At 40.9% G+C, this 20,025-nt stretch overlaps 1 protein-coding gene across 3 annotated transcripts in view; it reads left to right on the plus strand.

Annotated features, from left to right (window-relative positions):
- TNFRSF11A (TNF receptor superfamily member 11a) overlaps positions 1 to 19,237 on the plus strand; it is a 114,374-nt gene extending 95,137 nt beyond the window's left edge. For 2 of the 3 annotated variants that reach the window (XM_029590494.1, XM_029590497.1), the window contains exon 10: positions 17,121 to 19,236. In XM_029590494.1, coding sequence (XP_029446354.1) covers positions 17,121 to 17,533 — 413 coding nt within the window. In that variant the 3' untranslated portion in view covers positions 17,534 to 19,236. Of the gene's footprint in view, positions 1 to 17,120 lie in introns of all 3 variants that reach the window. The other variant, XM_029590496.1, reaches the window with a different exon arrangement.
- The last annotated feature ends 788 nt before the right edge of the window (positions 19,238 to 20,025 follow it).

Consider the following 20,025-nt stretch of genomic DNA (forward strand, 5'->3'; position numbering starts at 1 on the left):
AATTTTCAACCGATATGTTTGTTTATTAAAGATGTAGTTGCCAATACCGAAGCCCAAGGTGACATACAAATTAAGGGGTAGATTTTAAAACCCCTACGCGCGTAAATCCTCCCGCCTATTTTGCATAGGCCGCCAGCGCGCGCAAAGCCCCGGGACGCGCGTAAGTCCCGGGGCTTCCTAAAAGGGGCGGGAGGGGGCAGGGCAGGGGTGGGTATGTGGGTGTGGTGATGATTCGGGGGCGGGCCAGGAGGGCGGTCCCGAGTCCCCCGGCACTGCGGCCTGTGCCAGAGGATGCCGGGGCAGCGTGCGCAAGTTACGCCTGCTTCAAGCAGGTGTAACTTGCCCAACACAGGTAGGGGGGGGATTTAGGTAGGGCTGGGGGGTGGGGTAGATAGGGGAAGGGAGGGGAAGGTGGGGGGACGCGGAAGGAAAGTTCCCTCCGAAATCGGAGCGGCCTCGGAGGGAACGGAGGCAGGCTGCACGGCTCGGCGCGCGCAGGCTGCCGATTTTTTGCGCAGCCTTGTGCGCGCCGACCCCGGATTTTATAAGATACGCGCATATCTTATAAAATCTGGTGTACTTTTGTTCGCGCCGGCGTATTTTTTGAAGATCTACCTCAATATGTTCATAAAATATTTACATACATAAAATAGAACAGATAAATCACATACAAAATGAAATAAAATCAACTGGAATAAATAAAAACATTGGTCCAGAGACGAGGCTAACTAGAATAAAGTTTTCAACATTGCTTTCAATGTCTTAGCACAAGTTGTTAGAAGACATTCAGGCAATGAGTTCTACAGCATTGGGGCCACAATGAAAAAAATCCATTCTCTGGACTCTGCCAGGCACACCTGCTGCACTGATGGACGTCTAGCAGACCTCATTGTCACGATCGGAAGGAGCGTGCAGGATTATACATTTTCAACATAGCGTTCACCCAAAGAAGAGAATCTGATTGTAAAAACTTAAACTAATAGTAACAACCTTACATTTCACTCATGACTCAACCAGCAGCGAATGCAAGTCATTCAACACTAGCATAATATGCTCCCTCAATTTCTTTCCTGGAATCGCTCATGCTGCAGCATTTTGAAATATCTGTAGCACTTTCAGGGTATAGGCAGACAACCCAACAGAAATCGAATTGCAACAATCAAGCAATGGTAAATTCATGACCTATGCAACTATTATAAAATCACATGCATAAAAAAAGTGGTTTTAGGCTGCTTAAAAAACGCAGCTTAAAAAACCCTTTCTTATCTACTGACTTAGTTTGACTCCAAAAGGATAGTATAAGGCTACTATCAGTAAGTCTGCAGATTTTTCTACATTCTGGGATGTATAGCATCTGGTCCAGGTGATTTGTTACTATTTTGTTTGTCAATTTGCCCTAGTACATCTTCTAAATTCTGAGATTTGTTTAGATTCTTCTGAATCATCACCTTTAAAAATCACTTCTGGCATTGGTATCTGTCTTACATCCTTCTTAGTAGAAAAAAAAAGCAAATAATTTAATCTCTCTGCTATAGCCTTGTCCTCCCTTAGTGCCCTTTTACCTTGACTCCCTCAACTACAATCGCCTTACACAGCCCGCAAAGAGAAGGAGAAAAGTAAGTTGGCAGATGATGCTATGAGGTCTTCATATGAACAGATGACTACATCCATAATCAAAGCAGTAGTTGCGACGTTGGAGAATAGTCTTGTGGCAATGAATGATAATATCGGGGAACTTAAGTCTACAGGATTGGAGGTGGGAAACAATGTCCGCAGCAGAAGAGAGAATTTCTTTGTTGGAGGCTGATGCACTTACATTACAGAGAAAAGTGGTTTCCTTAGAGAAACAAACTAAAGATTTCAGTAGTGAGATCAATGATCTGGAAAACAGGTCACATGGGAACAATTTGAGACTCGGGGGGGGGTCAGTGGAACCGTGCAAGATCATGAGCTACCAGACTTATTAGAACAATGGCTCCCCAGAGAACGTGGCCACCCGGAGCTGGTTGGTGGTGGTATGATTCGAGTGGGAGTGAAACAAAAAGATGTGACCAGATCTCGAGTGGTTAAGGCAAAGTTTTTAAATTACACTCACAAGCTTCAGATTTTACAGGCTTTACCACAAGCATCGAAATCTCTCTCATCAAGACAAAAAGCTACTTATTTTTCAAGATTTATCAGCAAGTGTAGTAGCTAAATGTAAAGAATTCCATGAGGTGTGCTCAGAATTGGTCAGGCAAGATATTCGTTTTGTGCTTCAATATCCAGCTCGTTTCAGGATTTGGAATGCTAGCAAGATGAAGCTCTTAGAGTCTGCATTGGATACCACGTGACATGTAGCAGCCCTGCCTGACTCGTCTTCGGACTCTGGAAGAAGTGCTTGCTCTTCTATGTTTTTACTTCAGGCCATGTCCTAGGGGCCATTTTGGATGCCTGGGTTTGTGTTGCAGACAATCAACTGTGATGCAGATAATTTTTCTTTTTCCTCTCCAGAGCTTTTCAGGATAGCGCATTTGTCCTTTTAGTGTCATCTGCTTATTATGCTTGACGATGGTTTATATTGTATTTTTGGGTCATTGGTTGGACTAGCTCTGTTTGCTCTATGGTTACTTTACTTATCAATCTTTTAATTTTTGACCAAGGCAATGGTATGAGGTAGGGCACTCAGTCTATATACTTTTGACTTAACTGACATGGGTTTGTATTGGGGTTTGTTTTGGTTTTTTTTTGGGGGGGGGGGGGGGGTTTGCCTATTATATTCAAAAATAATCTGAAAACTTGGCTCTTTAAACTAGCTTTCTACAAAAATAAAGAGAAGGAGAAAATCAATTGATTCATAAGGACGCACCAAGCTAGAGGCTGTTATTCTTAACCTACAAATGCCTAATATGTTCCTAACAAACAGACCTAAACTACACACACAATTTATTGTATAAAATTGTACTATGATGGCACATGATTAATTTGTAATCTATACCACTCATAATTTTCATTATCGTGCCTTTCTGTAAACCGTTGTGATGGTTATCTAACTTAACGACGGTATAGAAGAGTTTTTAAATTAAATTATATGGCAAAGATTCTTAATGTGTGCTCCCCTGTACAGTAAGAAGCAAATTGTCCCCATTTTTCACTGCTTTCTAATCCAATCTGTGGTCGTTCAGATTGTTTACAGTTGAGATGTTTTTTCTTCTTTCTTACAGCAAGTGAAGCTTTGCTGATTTTCTTTGCATTGTCATATTAAGTTTGGTTTAATTAGGAGGGACGGCACCTGTACATGTCATTATGGTCCTCTACTCAGAAGTTTCTGAGCTATTCAAGCTTTTGTTGGTTGGAGTAGGAGATGAGAAACTGAAGGGAGTTGATGGAGGGGGGATTGGGTGAATTGCTATATGGGACATATGATGAAGATGGGGATTTAATTTTATGTAAGTGGGGTGTATGTGTATACTAATAGTTGTACAAACTGCATTTTGCATATATTTCTTTTCTTCATAGATATGCTTGATATGGGACAAATGGTTCTCTTAGGGAATCCCAGTTTACTTATTCATTTGGTATTCATTCTACCATTTAGATCCTACATATCATTCATGGAATCTATCTACCCATAAAACGTGAAAAAGTTCTTAGCCATCTGAAACGTCTCAAAGCTAACATCTGTCCATTGCAGGAAACACATATGTCTGAAAAAAGAACATCAGAAGCTGAGGAGGCACTGGGTTGCTCAGTTTTTTTCAGCTACAGATACTGCCAAGAGTAGAGGGGTGGCAATTTTAATTCATAGAAATACCTCATTTATTAAATTGCTTTAGTATGTCATAGATCCTGAGGGCAGGATTATAATTATTTTGGGGGAACTTCAAGGCTATAAAGTATACTAGTCTTGGCTTATACACCCAATTCTTATACTCACTCCTCCTTTGTTACTTTAATATCTAAAATATCATCTTTAGGGAACTATCCGACTATTTTTTGAGGGGATTTAAATTGTATTGTTGAGCCATTGTTGGATAGAATTCCTGGCTGTGTTAAAGGGGGTTTGGGTAAACATAAGGAAGTGGAGTTCTTATGTTCTAATTTAAAACTTGTAGATGCATGGCGAGCATTTAATCCATCAACATAGATTTTACTCACCAAGCTAGAGCCCATAATACTAAGACTTGCATCGATTATCTGATGGTTTCAGAAGAGAGATTTTTATTTATTTATTTATTTAAAGTTTTTATATACCGACATTCATCAATGATATCACATCGGTTCACAGTGTAACGCAAACAGAAGCCTGGGGTGGCGCTTTACATCGAACAAATATAACGTCGAACAAATATAACATGTTAACAAGAGAGTAATTGAGGGGGGGGAGATATAAAGGGGAGTATAGCGTTAAATTATTATAAACAAGATTTGCAAGTATATACAATATGTACAAAGGGTACATATTGGTAAATTACAAAGGGTAGAAATAGAAACTGCTTTGATTTCAGATCTTTGCCCTATAGTTGAAGTAGATCTGAGTCCATCAGGTATTCGGACAATTGCCAGGAGATTGCCTTTTATTTATCAAGATAATACCTTTCCACAGTTTTTAGAGGAAAAGTAGAATATTTTATGCAGAATGTAATGCTGAGCATAGATCCAATCCCCTATTATTTTTGGGAGATGGCAAAAGTAGTTCTCTATGGAGAAATAATAGGTAATGTGGCCCATAAGAAAAAGGTTTTGAACCAGAATATTCTGAAATTGGGATAGGAAATGCAGGGCCTCAAAAGAATTTGGCTGCTTATCAATTCCAAGGAAGATCAAGCCTGCTATCAGAGAGTTCAACAATCTTTGAATAACCTTTTGCATACTAGGGCCAGTCGTACACTTTTTTTTTTCAAACATAAATTACATTTATATGGTAATTAGCCAAGAGTTTACCTGCTTTATCTTGTCCATGGTCCAAGTTCCTCAAATTTTATTTCTTCTTCTTATGATAGAGATGGGAAACTTTGGACACATAGTTGAGAAATTGGTAGGGTGTTCAGGGAATTTTATGCCAATCTTTACAAGGCACTAATATGGAAATGGGTTGCTGTGCGGATTTTTTAAAGAAAATATTCAGCTACCGAAAAATCTGAGCAGACAGCTAGAAAATTGAGTGAACCTATCTCAGTGACAGAGGTTTTGTAGAGCTATAAAAAAAGTTATCCAATTTTAATTCACCAGGAGCAGATGGTCTAGATGTGGGCTTTTTAAAGTGAATGATCTTTGTGCACTATTCAGTCATTTGCCCACTTGCTCTTGCTTACCTTCCATGATGGGAGAAGCGATTATTACAGTTATTCACAAGAATGGGAAAGATCCTTGTTATCCGGCTAGTTATCACCTTATTTCTCTTTAAACATTGATATTAAATTATATGCTAAGGTATTAGCTAATAGACTGAAATATTTTATTCCCTCTTTAATAACTAAAGACCAAGTGGGGTTTGTGTGGAGAAGAAGATCCTTTATGAATATCCGCAAAGTGGGGCAGATTTTAATACCAATGCGTGGGTGTAGATTTGTGCGCACAAATCTACACCCAATTTTATAACATGCATGCAGAGCCGAAGGAAGGGGGCAGTCTGGGGGGAGGGGGGGACTGTAGGCGGCCGGTACAGCGGCCATTTTCTGCTGTGCCGAGGAAGGGACTGCCGGTGTGTGTAGGTTGTTGCTGCTCCAACAGAGCAGTAAGCAACAAAATTTAAAAATTAAAAGGTAGGAGAGGGTTTAGGGGGTGGGGAGGAGAGGAGAAGGAGAAGGAGAAGGGAGGTTAGGTAGGAGGGAACTGGGGAAGGCCGGGATGCGTCGCTACGTGAAAATTGCGGAAGTCTGCCCCCCCCCTTGCGCGTGCTGCCTGCACCTGCGCGCACGGCCCCCAGATTTTATAACATGCGTGTGCGCCGGGAAGCACGCGCAGACCTTTAAAAATCTACCCCTAAGCGCCCATGGCAAGCTGCAGAACCTCTGGTTTTGAGTACGGTAGAGCCTTCCTTCAGTATTCACATATTATTAGTGGGCATCATTGGCAATTGACGTTTCCTTTTTGAAAAGCCCGCTTTGCTTCTGCAAGCCATTTTGCCCTTCCCTTCCTGGCACAGACTAATGCCCTAGCTCATCCGCCCATAGTGCTCCATGAGTTAGATATCGCCCCCCCCCCCCCCCCCTGACTGCGAATAGACAGGGTAGGCGAGGAAGAGAAAAGAAAGTAAGCCTGGCTGCTTTTGGTTTGAATTTTGCTGTCCTGTTTCATGTAATTTGCCCCTTATTGAGGTTATGGGAGGGGGAGGAAGAAAAAGTGATCATGTGGAAAGGAAGTGTGCTTCCTGCTCAGCTCCTTATTGTCTTGGGTGTTGTACTGTGGTACCTTTTGCTGATCAGAAGGCCAGAAAATATTAAAAGAATTTCTGTGTTGGCCACAAATCTTATCTCAGTTGGACAAAACGGATATTATCTTGTTGGAAAGGAATTGGGAGAGAGAGCTTGTATGCTGTGATAGAATCATCTATTAAAGGTAGTATGACATGCCCGTACACGGAGGCGTCCTGTCAGACTTCTAGATCAATTCAAGAAAGAGAGAGCACGGTATAATCTTGGCTTTGTTTGCCGTTCTGCCACCATACAAATGAACTGCCTGACATGTTTTTATATCACTCAGACATTTCAAGACGGAGCTGTTTTGATCATCTCCTCTTTAGCCATAGATCTTTCCATCAACAAGAGCCAAAATAAATTAACCTTGTGGAGTTCCAGAAAGAGGAAAAAACACATGAGCTGTGGGATTTCTGTTAATTAGAAACTCACATTTCTTTTAAGCAAGCCAACGTGAAATAACAGCACCAGTGAGGAATCTGTAAGCCTTCCAAGTGCTACAATAAACACCGCTTTGATTTGTTTTTGTGGGAAGCACTTAATTATCCACAGGGCTTCATTTTGTAAAAGATTTTGCTCATTTTGCACATATGGCAGAAATGTTTTGCAAATAAAAGTGAAGTGAGGGTTAGCTAGCCATGTTATAATCTGCTTTATAGGAAGGAAGAAAAGCAGAATGCGCCTTGAGTCATAAATCAACCTGTTAGGGTTTTCTTCTGTATTTTCAGGATTCTGTGAGGTTTCAGTAGCATCGCACTAGAGGAAAACTCTGAAGCTCACAAAACTGCTTTCCTTCTGCAGCAGCCAAACTTTTCTCATGTAACCTGTCTCTGGCCAGTCGGAGGCTTTCTATCACGTGTAATCGGTGCCTAAGTGTGGTCCAGAGTAGATGGTACATTTTATGGCGATAGCACACGTGACCCCCTGACCACCCTTACACAACTGTGCCTACATACTGGCAGTTCCCGTTATCGCAGGGGCTAGGATAAGGAAGGAAGGATATTTTAAATGAGCAATATTTGCCAGTGATGCATTAATAGGGTAGGTTTACACAAATACCTCTTCCTCTCAAATGTACAACTGAAATGGGCCAGCACAGCCAAAGGTTTTCCCAGAGGTTGGGAAGCACGATCAGAGCTAGTGAATTTTGTATGTCTCTTGTAAATACAATGTAACCTCTGTGATGGTTGTACCCGGATAGTAGTTCCAGAGGCCACTCTCGAGTGGTTAAAGACTTTATTTATAAATGTATAGCCTGCCCATCTACCATTCTAGGGTTACAAGAGACATACAAAATCAGTCAAAATAAATACAAATAATAATCATAGCAATAAGACCAAATTAGATTACTGCAGGGTTCACTGAGTGGGGGAAAGATCTTTCAAGGCCCTTCAGATTGCTACTCTTAATTCCCAATTTAAAGTTCTTGTATACTGCAGTGATGGTAAATACACAGATAAATGCTCGAGTCATTAAACAAGGAAACATGATGAAGGCTTTGGTTGTTTCCAAGAATACTTTTCCTGATAGGTTGTAAGATAACGAATAAAGTTCTCTACAGCTGATTGATTCACTTCTCGTTGCTCCAAGTGCTTTGTAAATAAATGTGTGATTTCTTTAAAGTCTTGTTTAAGTTCAAGATGGTAAAGGCAATTGATATAATCTTTAGTTGATGACCTCTTCCCTCCCATGGGTATAGGGCAAGCTGATTGTTTCTCTCCCAATGTAGGGGAAGTGTCAAAGTTGGAATTCATGATACACAGTCATTTATCTTCTACCTCCTCCATGCTGTGTCTTCACCTGCACTTCTCCTCTCCTTTTCATTATCAGGATGATACCTGCAGCTCCTCTCCTCCAGTAGATGTTACTCGGCCCTGTTGTGGGTCCATAAAACTCCTTTTTTCCCCTCTCTCTCCTTCTCTCTAGGATGATTGCAAGTCTTCTTTCTCTTTAGTTCTTGTTGATTTCAGGCTCCTCTTACTAGAAGGCAACATCTTCCATTTGATTATAGAACAAAATATAAATGAGCTTAATTGAGTCCCTAGTTAATGTGTATTCAAAAATGAATTTAAGAATAAACAATGGAGCGAGAGAACATAACATAAGAATTGCCATGCTGGGTCAGACCAAGGGTCCACCAAGCCCAGCATCCTGTTTCCAACAGAGGCCAAACCAGGCCACAAGTACCTGGCAAGTACCCAAACATTAGATAGATCCCAAGCTACTATTGCTTATTAATTAATAGCAGTTTATGGATTTTTCCTCTAAGAACTTATCTAAATCATTTTTAAACTCAGCTACACTAACTGCTGTAACCACATCCTCTGGCAATGAATTCCAGACTTAACTATGTGCTGAGTGAGAGAGAATTTTCTTTGGGGCTGATGCAGTTGGACATGGGTAGAATAGGTGCTAATCAATCCCCTCATGCAATAAAGGAGATTAGCGCATATTCAACGCGTGGCCAACGCGGAGTCAATCTAATAGCGCTCATCACATGCAAATGCATGTGAATGAGGCTATTAGGCATTCACTCCCGATGCAAAAAAAAAAAAAAGTCTCGGACGCACATTTAACTGTCATCTAACGCCTCCTTGCTAACATGACCCCCTAATTTAAATATTGCATGGCACCTCCCTTGGGGGCACCTGGGGTGCATTAAGAGAGTGGGCGCTGACTGTTCAGCACCCGCTTTCTATGTGAATTTATTGCATCAGTCCCTTTGATTTGTTTTGAATGAGCTATTTGCTAACTTCATGGAGTGTCCCCCTAGTCCTTCTATTACACTGGGGAACACAATTTTCGTTGTTATATCTGACACTTGTTTTTGACTAACTTTTGACATCTGAATCCAAAAATGACCCCAGTTTTTCTCTATCATGTCAACTTTTTAAGGTACAGGATACCCTCCCTTTGTCCCCAAAATCATACAAAATGTACATACAAAGGAAATAAAAGAAAAAATTACCTGAATATACTGTTTATTTAGTTAGTTTATTCATACAAAGACTATATATTGTTACTGTAAGTCAAATTGTGTACAAGTAGTAAAGTTCTGCTTCCAAACATACATATTAAAGTAAAAATTTACGCTTATAGCTTTTCCGGCAGTGTTCAATCTGTGGACAATCTCGCCTGATGCTGCAACAGTAGTCAGCCATCATATGTCCCATCTACCCTGATACCGTGCCTCCACGACCTTCAAATCTTGGTGGAATCGTTCACCTTGCTCATCACAGACTGCACCAAGGTTTTTTGGGAAGTCAGCAAGAGGGCTATGTAGAAAATGCACCTTGATTCTCATGTTGCAACGAATCATTTTGAAGCTCTCCAAGAGTTTCTGGACAATTTTGGTGTAATTCTGTGCTTGTGTATTTCCAAGAAAGTCCTTGACAAGGTTTTTGAATGACAACTAAGCATTCTTTTGGAGTTCTGACATTTGTCCTGATGAAATGTTCATCTTTAATGAGCTGCCGAATCTGAGGACCGTCAAACACACCAGCCTTTATCTTTTCAAACGGCAGGCTAGGAATTGCCAAAATGAGATACTTGAAACAGTCTCCTTCATTTGACAAAGCTTTAACAAATTGCTTCATGAGACCCAGTTTCATGTGCAGAGGTGGGAATATAATGTTCTGTCAACAAGTGGCTCATGTAGAATGTTTGGATAGCGCACTTTGCAATAAACAGCCTATTACCCTAAAATACACCCCTTTTCCTATCGCATGCGATATTTAGTGCATTTTGATAAATCCAGGCCTAACAGAGGCTGTAGAGAAAAAAATTGACGTGATAGAAGAAAACTAACTGCAGTTTTGAAATCAGCATGCCTATTTAAGTCTAAAACAGTTGAAAAATCAAACTCAATAGTAATTATGTTAAAAATTGTTCCCCAGTGTTATGAGAGAGTAAAATCTTTCAAGTCCTTTCATGATTTTGTAGACCTCTATCGTATCCTCGCTCAGTCGTCTCTTCTCCAAACTGAACAGTCCTAACTTACCTTACCTCATAAGACAGCCATTCCATGCCACTTAGTTTGGTTGCCCTTCTCTGCACTTTCTCCAGTGCAACTATCCTCTTTCAGATGTGGTGATCAGAATTGCACACAGTTTTCAAGGTGTGGTCTCACCATGGAGCGATACCGAGGCATTATGACATCAATCATTTTATTTGCCATTCCCTTCCTAATAATTCCTAACATTGTTTGCTTTTTTGACTGCTGCAGCACACTGAGCCGATGATTTCAATGTATTATCCACTATGATGCCTAGATCTCTTTCCTGGGTAGTAACTCCTAAGATAGAGCCTAACATTGTGTAGCTACAGCAAGGATTATTTTTCCCTATATGCAACACCTTGCACTTGTCCATGTTGAATTTCACTGCCATTTGGAAGCCCAATCTTCCAGTCTTGCAAGGTCCTCCTGCAATTTATCACAATCCACTTGAGATTTAACTACTCTGCATTATTTTGTGTATCCGAAAATTTAATCACCTCACTCGTACTCCTTTTCAGATCATTTATAAATATACTAGCCGTTAAGCCTGTTAAAACGGGCGAGATTCCATCGGTCAGACCGGCACGGTTAGAGCCGCTCTGTTCTCCACAACTTCCCTTTTCCTTCCATCCTCTCTCACCTCATCTACAACCCCTTCCCTCCTCCAGCCCTCCTCCACTCTTTTTTCTCTTCTCCAGAACTTCTTACCCTTCCCACATGTTCAGTCATATCCTCTTCCCTTTTCCTTCCCCTTCTCCCATCTCCCTCAGCCCTCCTCCATTCCCTCTTTTTCTCTATTCCACTTTACCCTTCCCACTTACATCCTCTTCCTTCCATCCCTTCTCATCTTCCCTTTCCTTCCCCTCCCAACTCCTCAACCCCTTCCCTCTCCCTCAGCCCTCCTCCACTCCCTCTTCTTCTCTCTGGCCCGCCTGACACTTAGATACTGCCACTGCTCCATGGGAGGTCTCTCTCTCGCGCGTGCCTCTCCACAGGGCTCGTTGCTGGCCCGCCCGACGCTCTGTGATGAGGCGCGCGCGAGAGAGAGAAACTCCCGGCGACCTCCCATTTCTGTGACTATGCCGCCGCTTCTCCCCACGTGCGAGAGAGAGACCCCCCCCCGGAGACCTGTGCTGCTGCTGCCGCCGCTGCTCCTCCTCGCCGTTTTCAAGACAGCCGTTTGCTGGGCTCTCCTCTGACCGACGTGCTCTCGTGCATGTGCAGTAGAGCTGCTCTCTACTGCGCATTTGCGGCACGTCGGTCCAAGCCCATTTATATGGTAGATTAAAAAGCACTGGTCCAAGTACAGATCCCTGAGGCACTCCACTGTTTACCTTTTTCCACTGTGAAAACAGACCATTAAATCCTACTCTCTGTTTCCTGTCTTTTAGCCAGCTTGCAATCCACAAAAGGACATTTCCTATCCCATGACTTTTTAGTTGTCTTAGAAGCCTCTCATGCAGGACTTTGTCGAACACCTTCTGAAAATTCAAATATACCACATCTACCTGTTCACCTTTGTCCACATGTTTATTTACCCCTTCAAAAAAAAAAATATAGATTTGTGAGGCAAGACTTCCCTTGAGTAAATAGTTGCTGGCTGTGTTCCATTAAACCTTGTCCATCTAAATGTTTTGTGATTTTATTCTTTATAACAGTTTCTATGATTTTTCCCAGCACTGAAGGCTCACTGGTCTATAGTTTCCCGGATCAACCCCGTAGCCCTCTTCAAATATCAGGGTTACATTGGCCATTTTCCAATCTTCAGGTACAAAGGATGATTTTAATTGAGAGGTTACAAATTAATTGACATAGATCTGAAATTTCATTTTTTAGTTCTTTCAGAACCCTAGGGTATATGCCATCTGGTCCAGGTGATTTACTACTCTTCAGTTTGTCAATCTGGCCTACCACACGTTTCAGGTTCACTGTGATTTGCTTCAGTTCATCTGAATCATCACCTTTGAAAACTGTCTCCGGAACGGGTATCTCCCCAACATCCTCTTCAGTAAACACCGAAGCAAAGAAATCGTTTAATCTTTCCATGATGACCTTATCTTCCCTAAGTGTCCCTTTAACTCCTCAATCGTCTAACGGTCCAACTGACTCCCTTGCAGGCTTTCTGCTTCGGATATTTTTTAAAAGGTTTTTAATTGTGAAGTTTTGCCTCTACGGCCAATTTCTTTTCAAATTCTCTCTTAGCCTGTCTTATCAATGTCTTACATTTAACTTGCCAATGCTTATGCTGAATCCTATTTTCTTCTAATGGATCCTTCCAATTTTTGAATGAAGATCTTTTGGCTAAAATAGTCTCTCTTACCTGAATTTTTAGACATGCTGGCAATTGTTTGACCTTCATTCTACCTTTCTTAATGCAAGGAATACATATGGGCTGTGTTTCTAGGATGTTTTGTTGTTGTTTTTTTTAACAATGTCCACACCTGTTGCACACTTTTTACCTTTGTAGCTGCAACTTTCAAATTTTTTTTTTTTTTTTTTTTTTTTTTACTTTTTATCTCATTTTTTCAAAGTTTCCCTTTTGAAAGTTCAGTGCTACAGCCATGGATTTACTTACTGACCCCCTTCCAGTCATTAATTCAAACTTGATCATATTATGATCACTATTGCCAAGATGCCCCACCATCGTTACCTCTCTCACCAAATCCTGCACTCCACTGAGGATTAGATCTAAACTGCTCCCTCTCTCATTGATTCCTGAACCAATTGCTCCAAAAAACTGTCATTTATTCCATCCAGGAACTTTATCTCTGTAGATTGTCCTGATGATTCACTTACCTAGTCAATATTGGGGTAATTCCCAATATTTATTTATTTATTTGGGGGTTTAATATACCGTCGTTCCAAAAGAAGATCAGAACGGTTTGCAAAATCAGCATACTTATTCTTGGTCAACATTCACATACTGGCTCAGCTTTCATACTCAAGGTCAGCACAATAGTAAATATATATTTTAGTTAATATTCATACCTATTTTAGATCAATATAACAGCAAATAAATAATCTAGTTCACATTTCTACATTTTCTAGAGCAACACAACATCAAATACAAATTCTGATTCTACTGACATTACACCTTACATCGTTCAGTCCTAATTGCTCACTCTGCTAATGTTATCTCTGGTACTGACAGTGAAGTTATCGGTATATTGGTATTTTATGTTAAATCATATCTTTTCTAAATAGCCATATTTTCAATTCACGCTTGAAACATTTTCTTTCTGTTATCAGATGTAATGACTCTGGAAGAGAGTTCCACAGCTTGGGGCCCGCTGTTGAGAACATTCGGTCTTGTATTTGTGTTAGATGTGTACTCTGTGTTGTAGGTATCTTTAGAAGTCCTTTGCTTTGGGATCTTTGGGTTCTTATGGTGGAGGAGCTTGAGAAACTTTCCTTGTCTAAAATACATAAGCCTCTGAGCAAGCTGGACCAAGAAAATAATATAGAAACTGTTTATTATATAGAATAGGGAGGGGACATGAAGCCTCCCTGAAGCCCTTGTGTCTAGGGCTGGCATGGTGCAGGGGCTACACAAACTACACTAACACTACAAAAATTAACAAAATTCCTCTCTAACTGCTGACTCTTTCCCTTAGTCCCTATAATGCAGTCTGTAGTGCACGCACATTTTGATGAGACATTTAACTGTGTGAATTTATTAAAAATAAAATTAGACCAAGCCACCTAATTTACTTCACTATCATTTCTAGCATTTTAGCTAAGATATACTCTGAGCCTTGGGCTGCTTACAAAAAATGCATTAAACTCATAAAGAAGACAATTTACTTCTGTTTTGTACTTAGCAGGCCAAAATCATCCGAGTCATACCTCAAAGTCTACATAGCAGGGTTTCTCTCTTAATACCGAATGAAGGAATCCTACGTTTTTAAATCTTCAAAGGAAGATCTATTCTTGGTTAATTATCTTATTAGTAATTATTCCACTGCCTCTCATTGGCAAACACGAAGGAATAATTGTCTCCTAATGGTTAGTTAAGCTGAAGTCATTGGCTTTTAGTTCGGAGAAAAAAATACGAAGCATAGTGGAGGCCGGGGCCTTCTTTCCATGATCCACTGTAATTTCCACGCATGCAAACCCTAAGTCAGGGCAGGATTTAGGAGAAAGCAACCTAGGCACATTCCTGGGGCACCAAAATTCTGAAGGTGCCCAAAAACTGGAATAACTCCTGCTGCTGTAGGATTTCTAGAGAGGGGAGGGGCAAAGCCTACCTATCCCTGGTCCTCTGTCTATTGGTGCCATAATCTTAAATCTGGCAATGCCCCAAGTTCTCTAATGTCTTAAAAGAAGGTAGCCCCAGGGGTCTGCATGTCCGTCAAAATAACCATTTGGTTTTCTCGGAAGCTAAAACAAAACTAAGTCAATTTGCCTTAGAAAGCTTGTATGCGTGACCATTTGTTTTTCAAGAGTAGCTAACAGAGGAAAGTTAATTTTTTGAGCCTCGGTTGCGAATTAGCAAGTGGTTTCGTGCACGAGGTGATATTTGCGTGCATTCACTATGCCATGCTATGGTTTTACCATCCAGGCACTAAAGCACAGGCTGACATCTTAATGTGCACATTAAGGCTTTGGTGGCAATTTTCAAAAAAGAACAGAGTGGCCAAAGTGATCGGCTAGATACAGGCAGCTAAATTTAGGTGAGTTTACAGCCACTACCCAACCAGTTAGATTATGGCTGAAAATTAACTTAGCCGGATGGGCTACCTTAACTCTCTAGTTCTGCTGACTGAATGACAGGCATATTTTTGTAGATTGCACTGCTGCTTAAATCTACAGAATGTGCTCTCGACTGAGACAGTTCTAGCCACCTCCATAAGACTTTCAGAGTTCAGCCAGATCTGTTACCTAAAAGTTCATGGTAACACCAGGTGTGCAGACTTGTTTAAAGTTCGAATGGATAAACGCTGATCCAGAGATGTAATAGCATTGCTTTCTTATGGCAAGGACTGTTTAAAGTTGGAGTTAAGGCATTTTGACTTCTTTTGGATTAATGCAACCAACTCTGTGCCCAAGATGAACACTATAATCTGATGGGCTGGCATCTTATTTAAAGTAAATTAACTAAAATGTATAACTGTATAAATGCTTCTTTGGATTCCTAATAAAATATGGCAGAACATATCTGGATTGGTGAACAGGGTATTGTAGTATGCAACATTTTAGAAAGACAAAAAATAAGGTGAGTTGTTATGTTATGGTTTCAACCCCAAAGCACTGGGATGACCTGCATGGCAGCAGTCTGACTCTATCAGGCTTTCAGGAAGGCATGGCAAGGCGGTGGCAACCCTAACAGCAGTATTACCGTCTCATTGGGCTTTCAAGTAGTGGCGGGGGACCTGCACAAAGTGGTCACACCTCTGTAAGCACAGGGGGGCCGGAGGTCTTGGGCAGCAGCCACACTAATTTTGGTGGCTATGCGTGGAAGCGGGGCTTGGGTGTTGGATTCAATACTGGCCTTGTAAGAATTGACAAGGAAGACCAGACTTCAAATGGCTTGCCAGTGAGGAAGACAAGCACGGTAACAATTTGGTCATGCTTGAGAAGGGTACAGAAGGCAGGTTTCAGACTGGCCAATTTAGTTAAATAAATTAGCTTGACTAGAAATTGCATGCTTCTGCCTAGCAAAACGTGCGTGCGAGTTTCCGTAATGAGCAAACTTGTTGTTCTGGTTAAAATGAGACGTCCCTTTGAGTATATCTAGGTCAGGGGAGAAAAATAGTGCATGTACTTGACATTTTGAAAAGTGTATGCACTATCCCCCCCACACAAATAGATTTGCTTTGAAAATTAGCTGTACAGTATGTATGGCAGCAGTATCTGCGGACGTGCAACAATGGGTGCTGTCTGAAAATTCACCCATAGAGGGCAGCAGTAGAAAAAGGGTGGAGAGGTCTGGCAGAAGCCATGGTGAGGGGTGCAGGTGGGGGAGCTGGAGTCGGTGGAAGTATTGGGAATTCATGGACTCATCTACCCAAAGGAAGACTCTTAACTGGGCAGACTTGATGGGTCAATTGGTCTTTGTCTGCCTTCAGCTTTAATGTTACTGTGGGGGCAATGGGTTTATTTTACTTATTTATTTAAAAATACTTATATTCTTCAACTTCCAAATTTAAAATTTGTCCAGGGCGGATCACATAAGTATAGACATAATACATAAGTATCAACCAATAATGCATAACACCCATATATTACATTAACATTACATAAACTTAACACATCTCACGAGAAAGATGTATTTTTACCTCCGTCTTGAAGGTTTACTTCTGTGGTTTTATCGTCGCACCCCTCGTATGTGGATAAAGGTACAGGTGTTGAACAGAACAAAAGCCATGAGTACTTTTACTGCAGGGCAAAGGTGGGCAGAGTTAGAGCAGGGGAGTGAAAGCACGGGCTGAGATTTCAATTTCAAATCTCCACGTAGCCTTTCATGCCCGTATTTTGCACCCACACAGGCACTTTTGTACTCTCGCTATGCACGCAGGCCGTAGTTTTAAAGGGGAACTCTGCAAGAAGGTTTTCTTTGGAAACGAGCCTGCAGTCTTGTGGGTACGAGCTCCGTAGGGGGGGGCATGAAAATCCCTCTCTGTATTAACTGTGTAATTTAAAACTGTTATGAAATCCTCACGTTGTGAAACAAAACTGCAGAATAACATTGGTAAACGTTAATCATGCCTGTTCTTTCCCTCTAGGCAACGTGACTGGAAACAGTAACTCTACATTTATTTCAAGTGGACAAGTAATGAATTTTAAGGGAGATATCATTGTTGTCTATGTCAGTCAAAACTCCCAAGAGGCACCTGTCGCTTCTGGAACGTCTGGAAATGTGGGAAGTCCCGTGCAGGAGCAAAACCAGAGCCGCTGCGATAGCTTTGTAGCAAATACTCAGCAGCAAAATGCAAAGTGCAGCGATGCTCATCAAGCCTGCGCAGCAGAGGAGGAAGCGCAGAGCGATGCAGCAAAATGTGAGAGGAGCCTGGGAACTGTGGTTCAGGAAGAAACCCAAGACTGCCAGCACCCTGGGCCATGCCACCCAAATGCAGCATCAGTACCTGTGCAAGAGGAGGGGAAATCAGAGCACTTATCCAAGGAAGCGTGGAAATGAGAGGCTTTATTATTATTTTTTTTTTTTATTTAGGATTGGGACGAGAACATATGTAACACTCCAGCACTGAACAGCAGCCCATAAGCAGTATTACTAGCAAAAAAAACAAAAAACCTCTTTCATGTTCCTCAGAGGTTTGGTTTCCAAGGGTCTGGGTAGTAATATCTGCCAAAGTTTAGATGCGGGCCAAGGATCTTTCTGATGTGCCTTGCAAAGTTCAGGAAAGGGAGAAGACGTTTCTATCTTAAAGATGGAGCAGCACCTAAAACATAAAAGCGGAACGGAGTGCATTTGCGATTTTTAATTCATAGAAGTAACTTTACACTAAAATCACTTCACAAACTAACAAAAAAGATTCTAGCTCATGATTAATATGCAAAAGCACCATATGATGTGGGAAAACCAGATTATTTTTCTTTATGCTCATGGGTACTTGGACAGAATGAAGTGTAATTTACAGACGTTGTCATTCTAAAATGTTCCATCTGAATGTAACATTACAAGCCTACTATCATTCATTTTTCTGCATCCTAAAGGTATCACTGTTGCAATATTTTTAGATCAGCGCGGTGGAGTCAGGAGATTAATTGGTTACGGCTACCAGCGTGACTTCAGTTTGCTGAAAATAAATAAATAAATAAATTAGCACACTACAGATCAGATGGCGATCTAAGCAAATCAGTCTTTACCTCCAAGATCAGGATAGTATGTGGCTTGCTTGCAGAGATGAAATCCCAAACACGGGGGAATCTGTTTAATAAAGTGTGTTAGTGCTGATGCATGCATTAGCATGAGCTAGATCGACATGAATGCACTGGCATTAATATTCCTACAAAGTCTTACCATAATCTGGTAATGAGATGCAAATTATCTCCTTCATTAATATGGGTATGTTGGATGTGTGTTAAATAGTGAAAATGTTAATACAAAAATGTAACTACACCCATTAAAGTGTAGTTACATTTTTGGTATTAACATGACATCTGCATTAACATACAAATTAGTTAGTGCATGCTGACAGGTTTTGCATATAATTATTTTGTAAATACTGCATTAACACTCCAGTTTTACTGCACATTGATGAATAAGCCCCATGGTGTGTAAATAAACATTTAGAAGACATTTTTAAAGTGATTTTATTTTGATATTTCGATTCCAGGAATACATTGTAAGGTAATATAAGATTTGTTGGATAAGGCAAATTTTTATGTAAAGTGATTATAAATTTTTTTTTACAAAATTACTGGCGAAAAGATCAAAATGATAAATGTTTAATATTGTACATGAAAAATAGCTAAACTTGAGTTTCTACTAAAAAGATGTATAGTATTAAATTTATGCTTAAGAAAACAAAGTATTTCAGAATTATTATTACAGCGTTTTACACAAGATGGGCAAACAAGGAACTATCTTACCCTTGCATTCAGCACCTTTCCCTTTCTATTCCTCAACCAAATCTTCTTTGGTAGAGTTTTGAGTTGTATTATCCTGACATAGTTAACTTTGCATCAAAAGTCCACTAATAGAGGCCAACTTGGTGGCTTAGCGCTCAATTCGCAGGTCTAGTCCCTGCTCCCCAGCCTTGCCAGGATTGGAGATGTGGTGGCCACATTCACAGCCCCCGGAGGAGTATCGGCCACTGCACAATGGTGACACTTCAAGGCCAAATTTAGGGTCCATGTTAGCTGAGTTCCTGTGATAGCTGTGGTTTGTATTCTTTGAGCAAGGATGTTTGCTGTAGATACTGGACTGAGGGGAGGGGGGGGGGGGGTAGATAAAAATAAGAGAGAGTTCTTCCAAGTAGTTGTGTATTTTGGCTTATGGCACTGTAGCTTGACAGAGGCTGGTTCTGACTGAGCTCGAAGCCAAAAAGGAGTAGGAAGAAAGTCTAATATTACATATGATTAGCATGTAGAATGATGGCCGAATGGACTCCTAATAAATCTATCAACTGCTGTAGTTTCTGACTATGACTATGGAGTTACTGGAAAAGATGATGAAGCAAGCAGCAGTTATCCTGTAATCTCTGAAAGGTACTGTACTGTTGTACAGTATTGCCTTGTTTCTGTTGCTACCCCACATTCTGTTACAGGCAGGCATCGCAGCACACATCACAGGGAGCCCACAGACTCTGATTCCTGCCTACCATAGGACTGAGATGTGAAGTTCAGAATAGAGCCTAAGATTTTTTTTCATGAGCTATCATGCACGACTACCAGTAGATCTTCTGGCTGGGGTTGTCTGGTGGTTGTCAAATAAAGCTTTTTCAAAGACCGTCTGTGAACAGAGGGTTAGTTACTCTTGAATGGCATCTATGGTCTAATTATATTTCTGAACTTTATATAGTAATGCTATTCTGTTGTCACCACATGAAATATATTGAAAGTCTTTCTACCATCCATCATTTTTCCTATCTCGAGCCACTACTGGTGCTTAATTTCTGAGATATCTATAGGGCAGGAGTGGGGAAAACCTTTTTTTAAACAGGGTCA

This window comes from Rhinatrema bivittatum, chromosome 2 (genome assembly GCF_901001135.1).
Source record: "Rhinatrema bivittatum chromosome 2, aRhiBiv1.1, whole genome shotgun sequence".
Taxonomy (NCBI): domain Eukaryota; kingdom Metazoa; phylum Chordata; class Amphibia; order Gymnophiona; family Rhinatrematidae; genus Rhinatrema; species Rhinatrema bivittatum.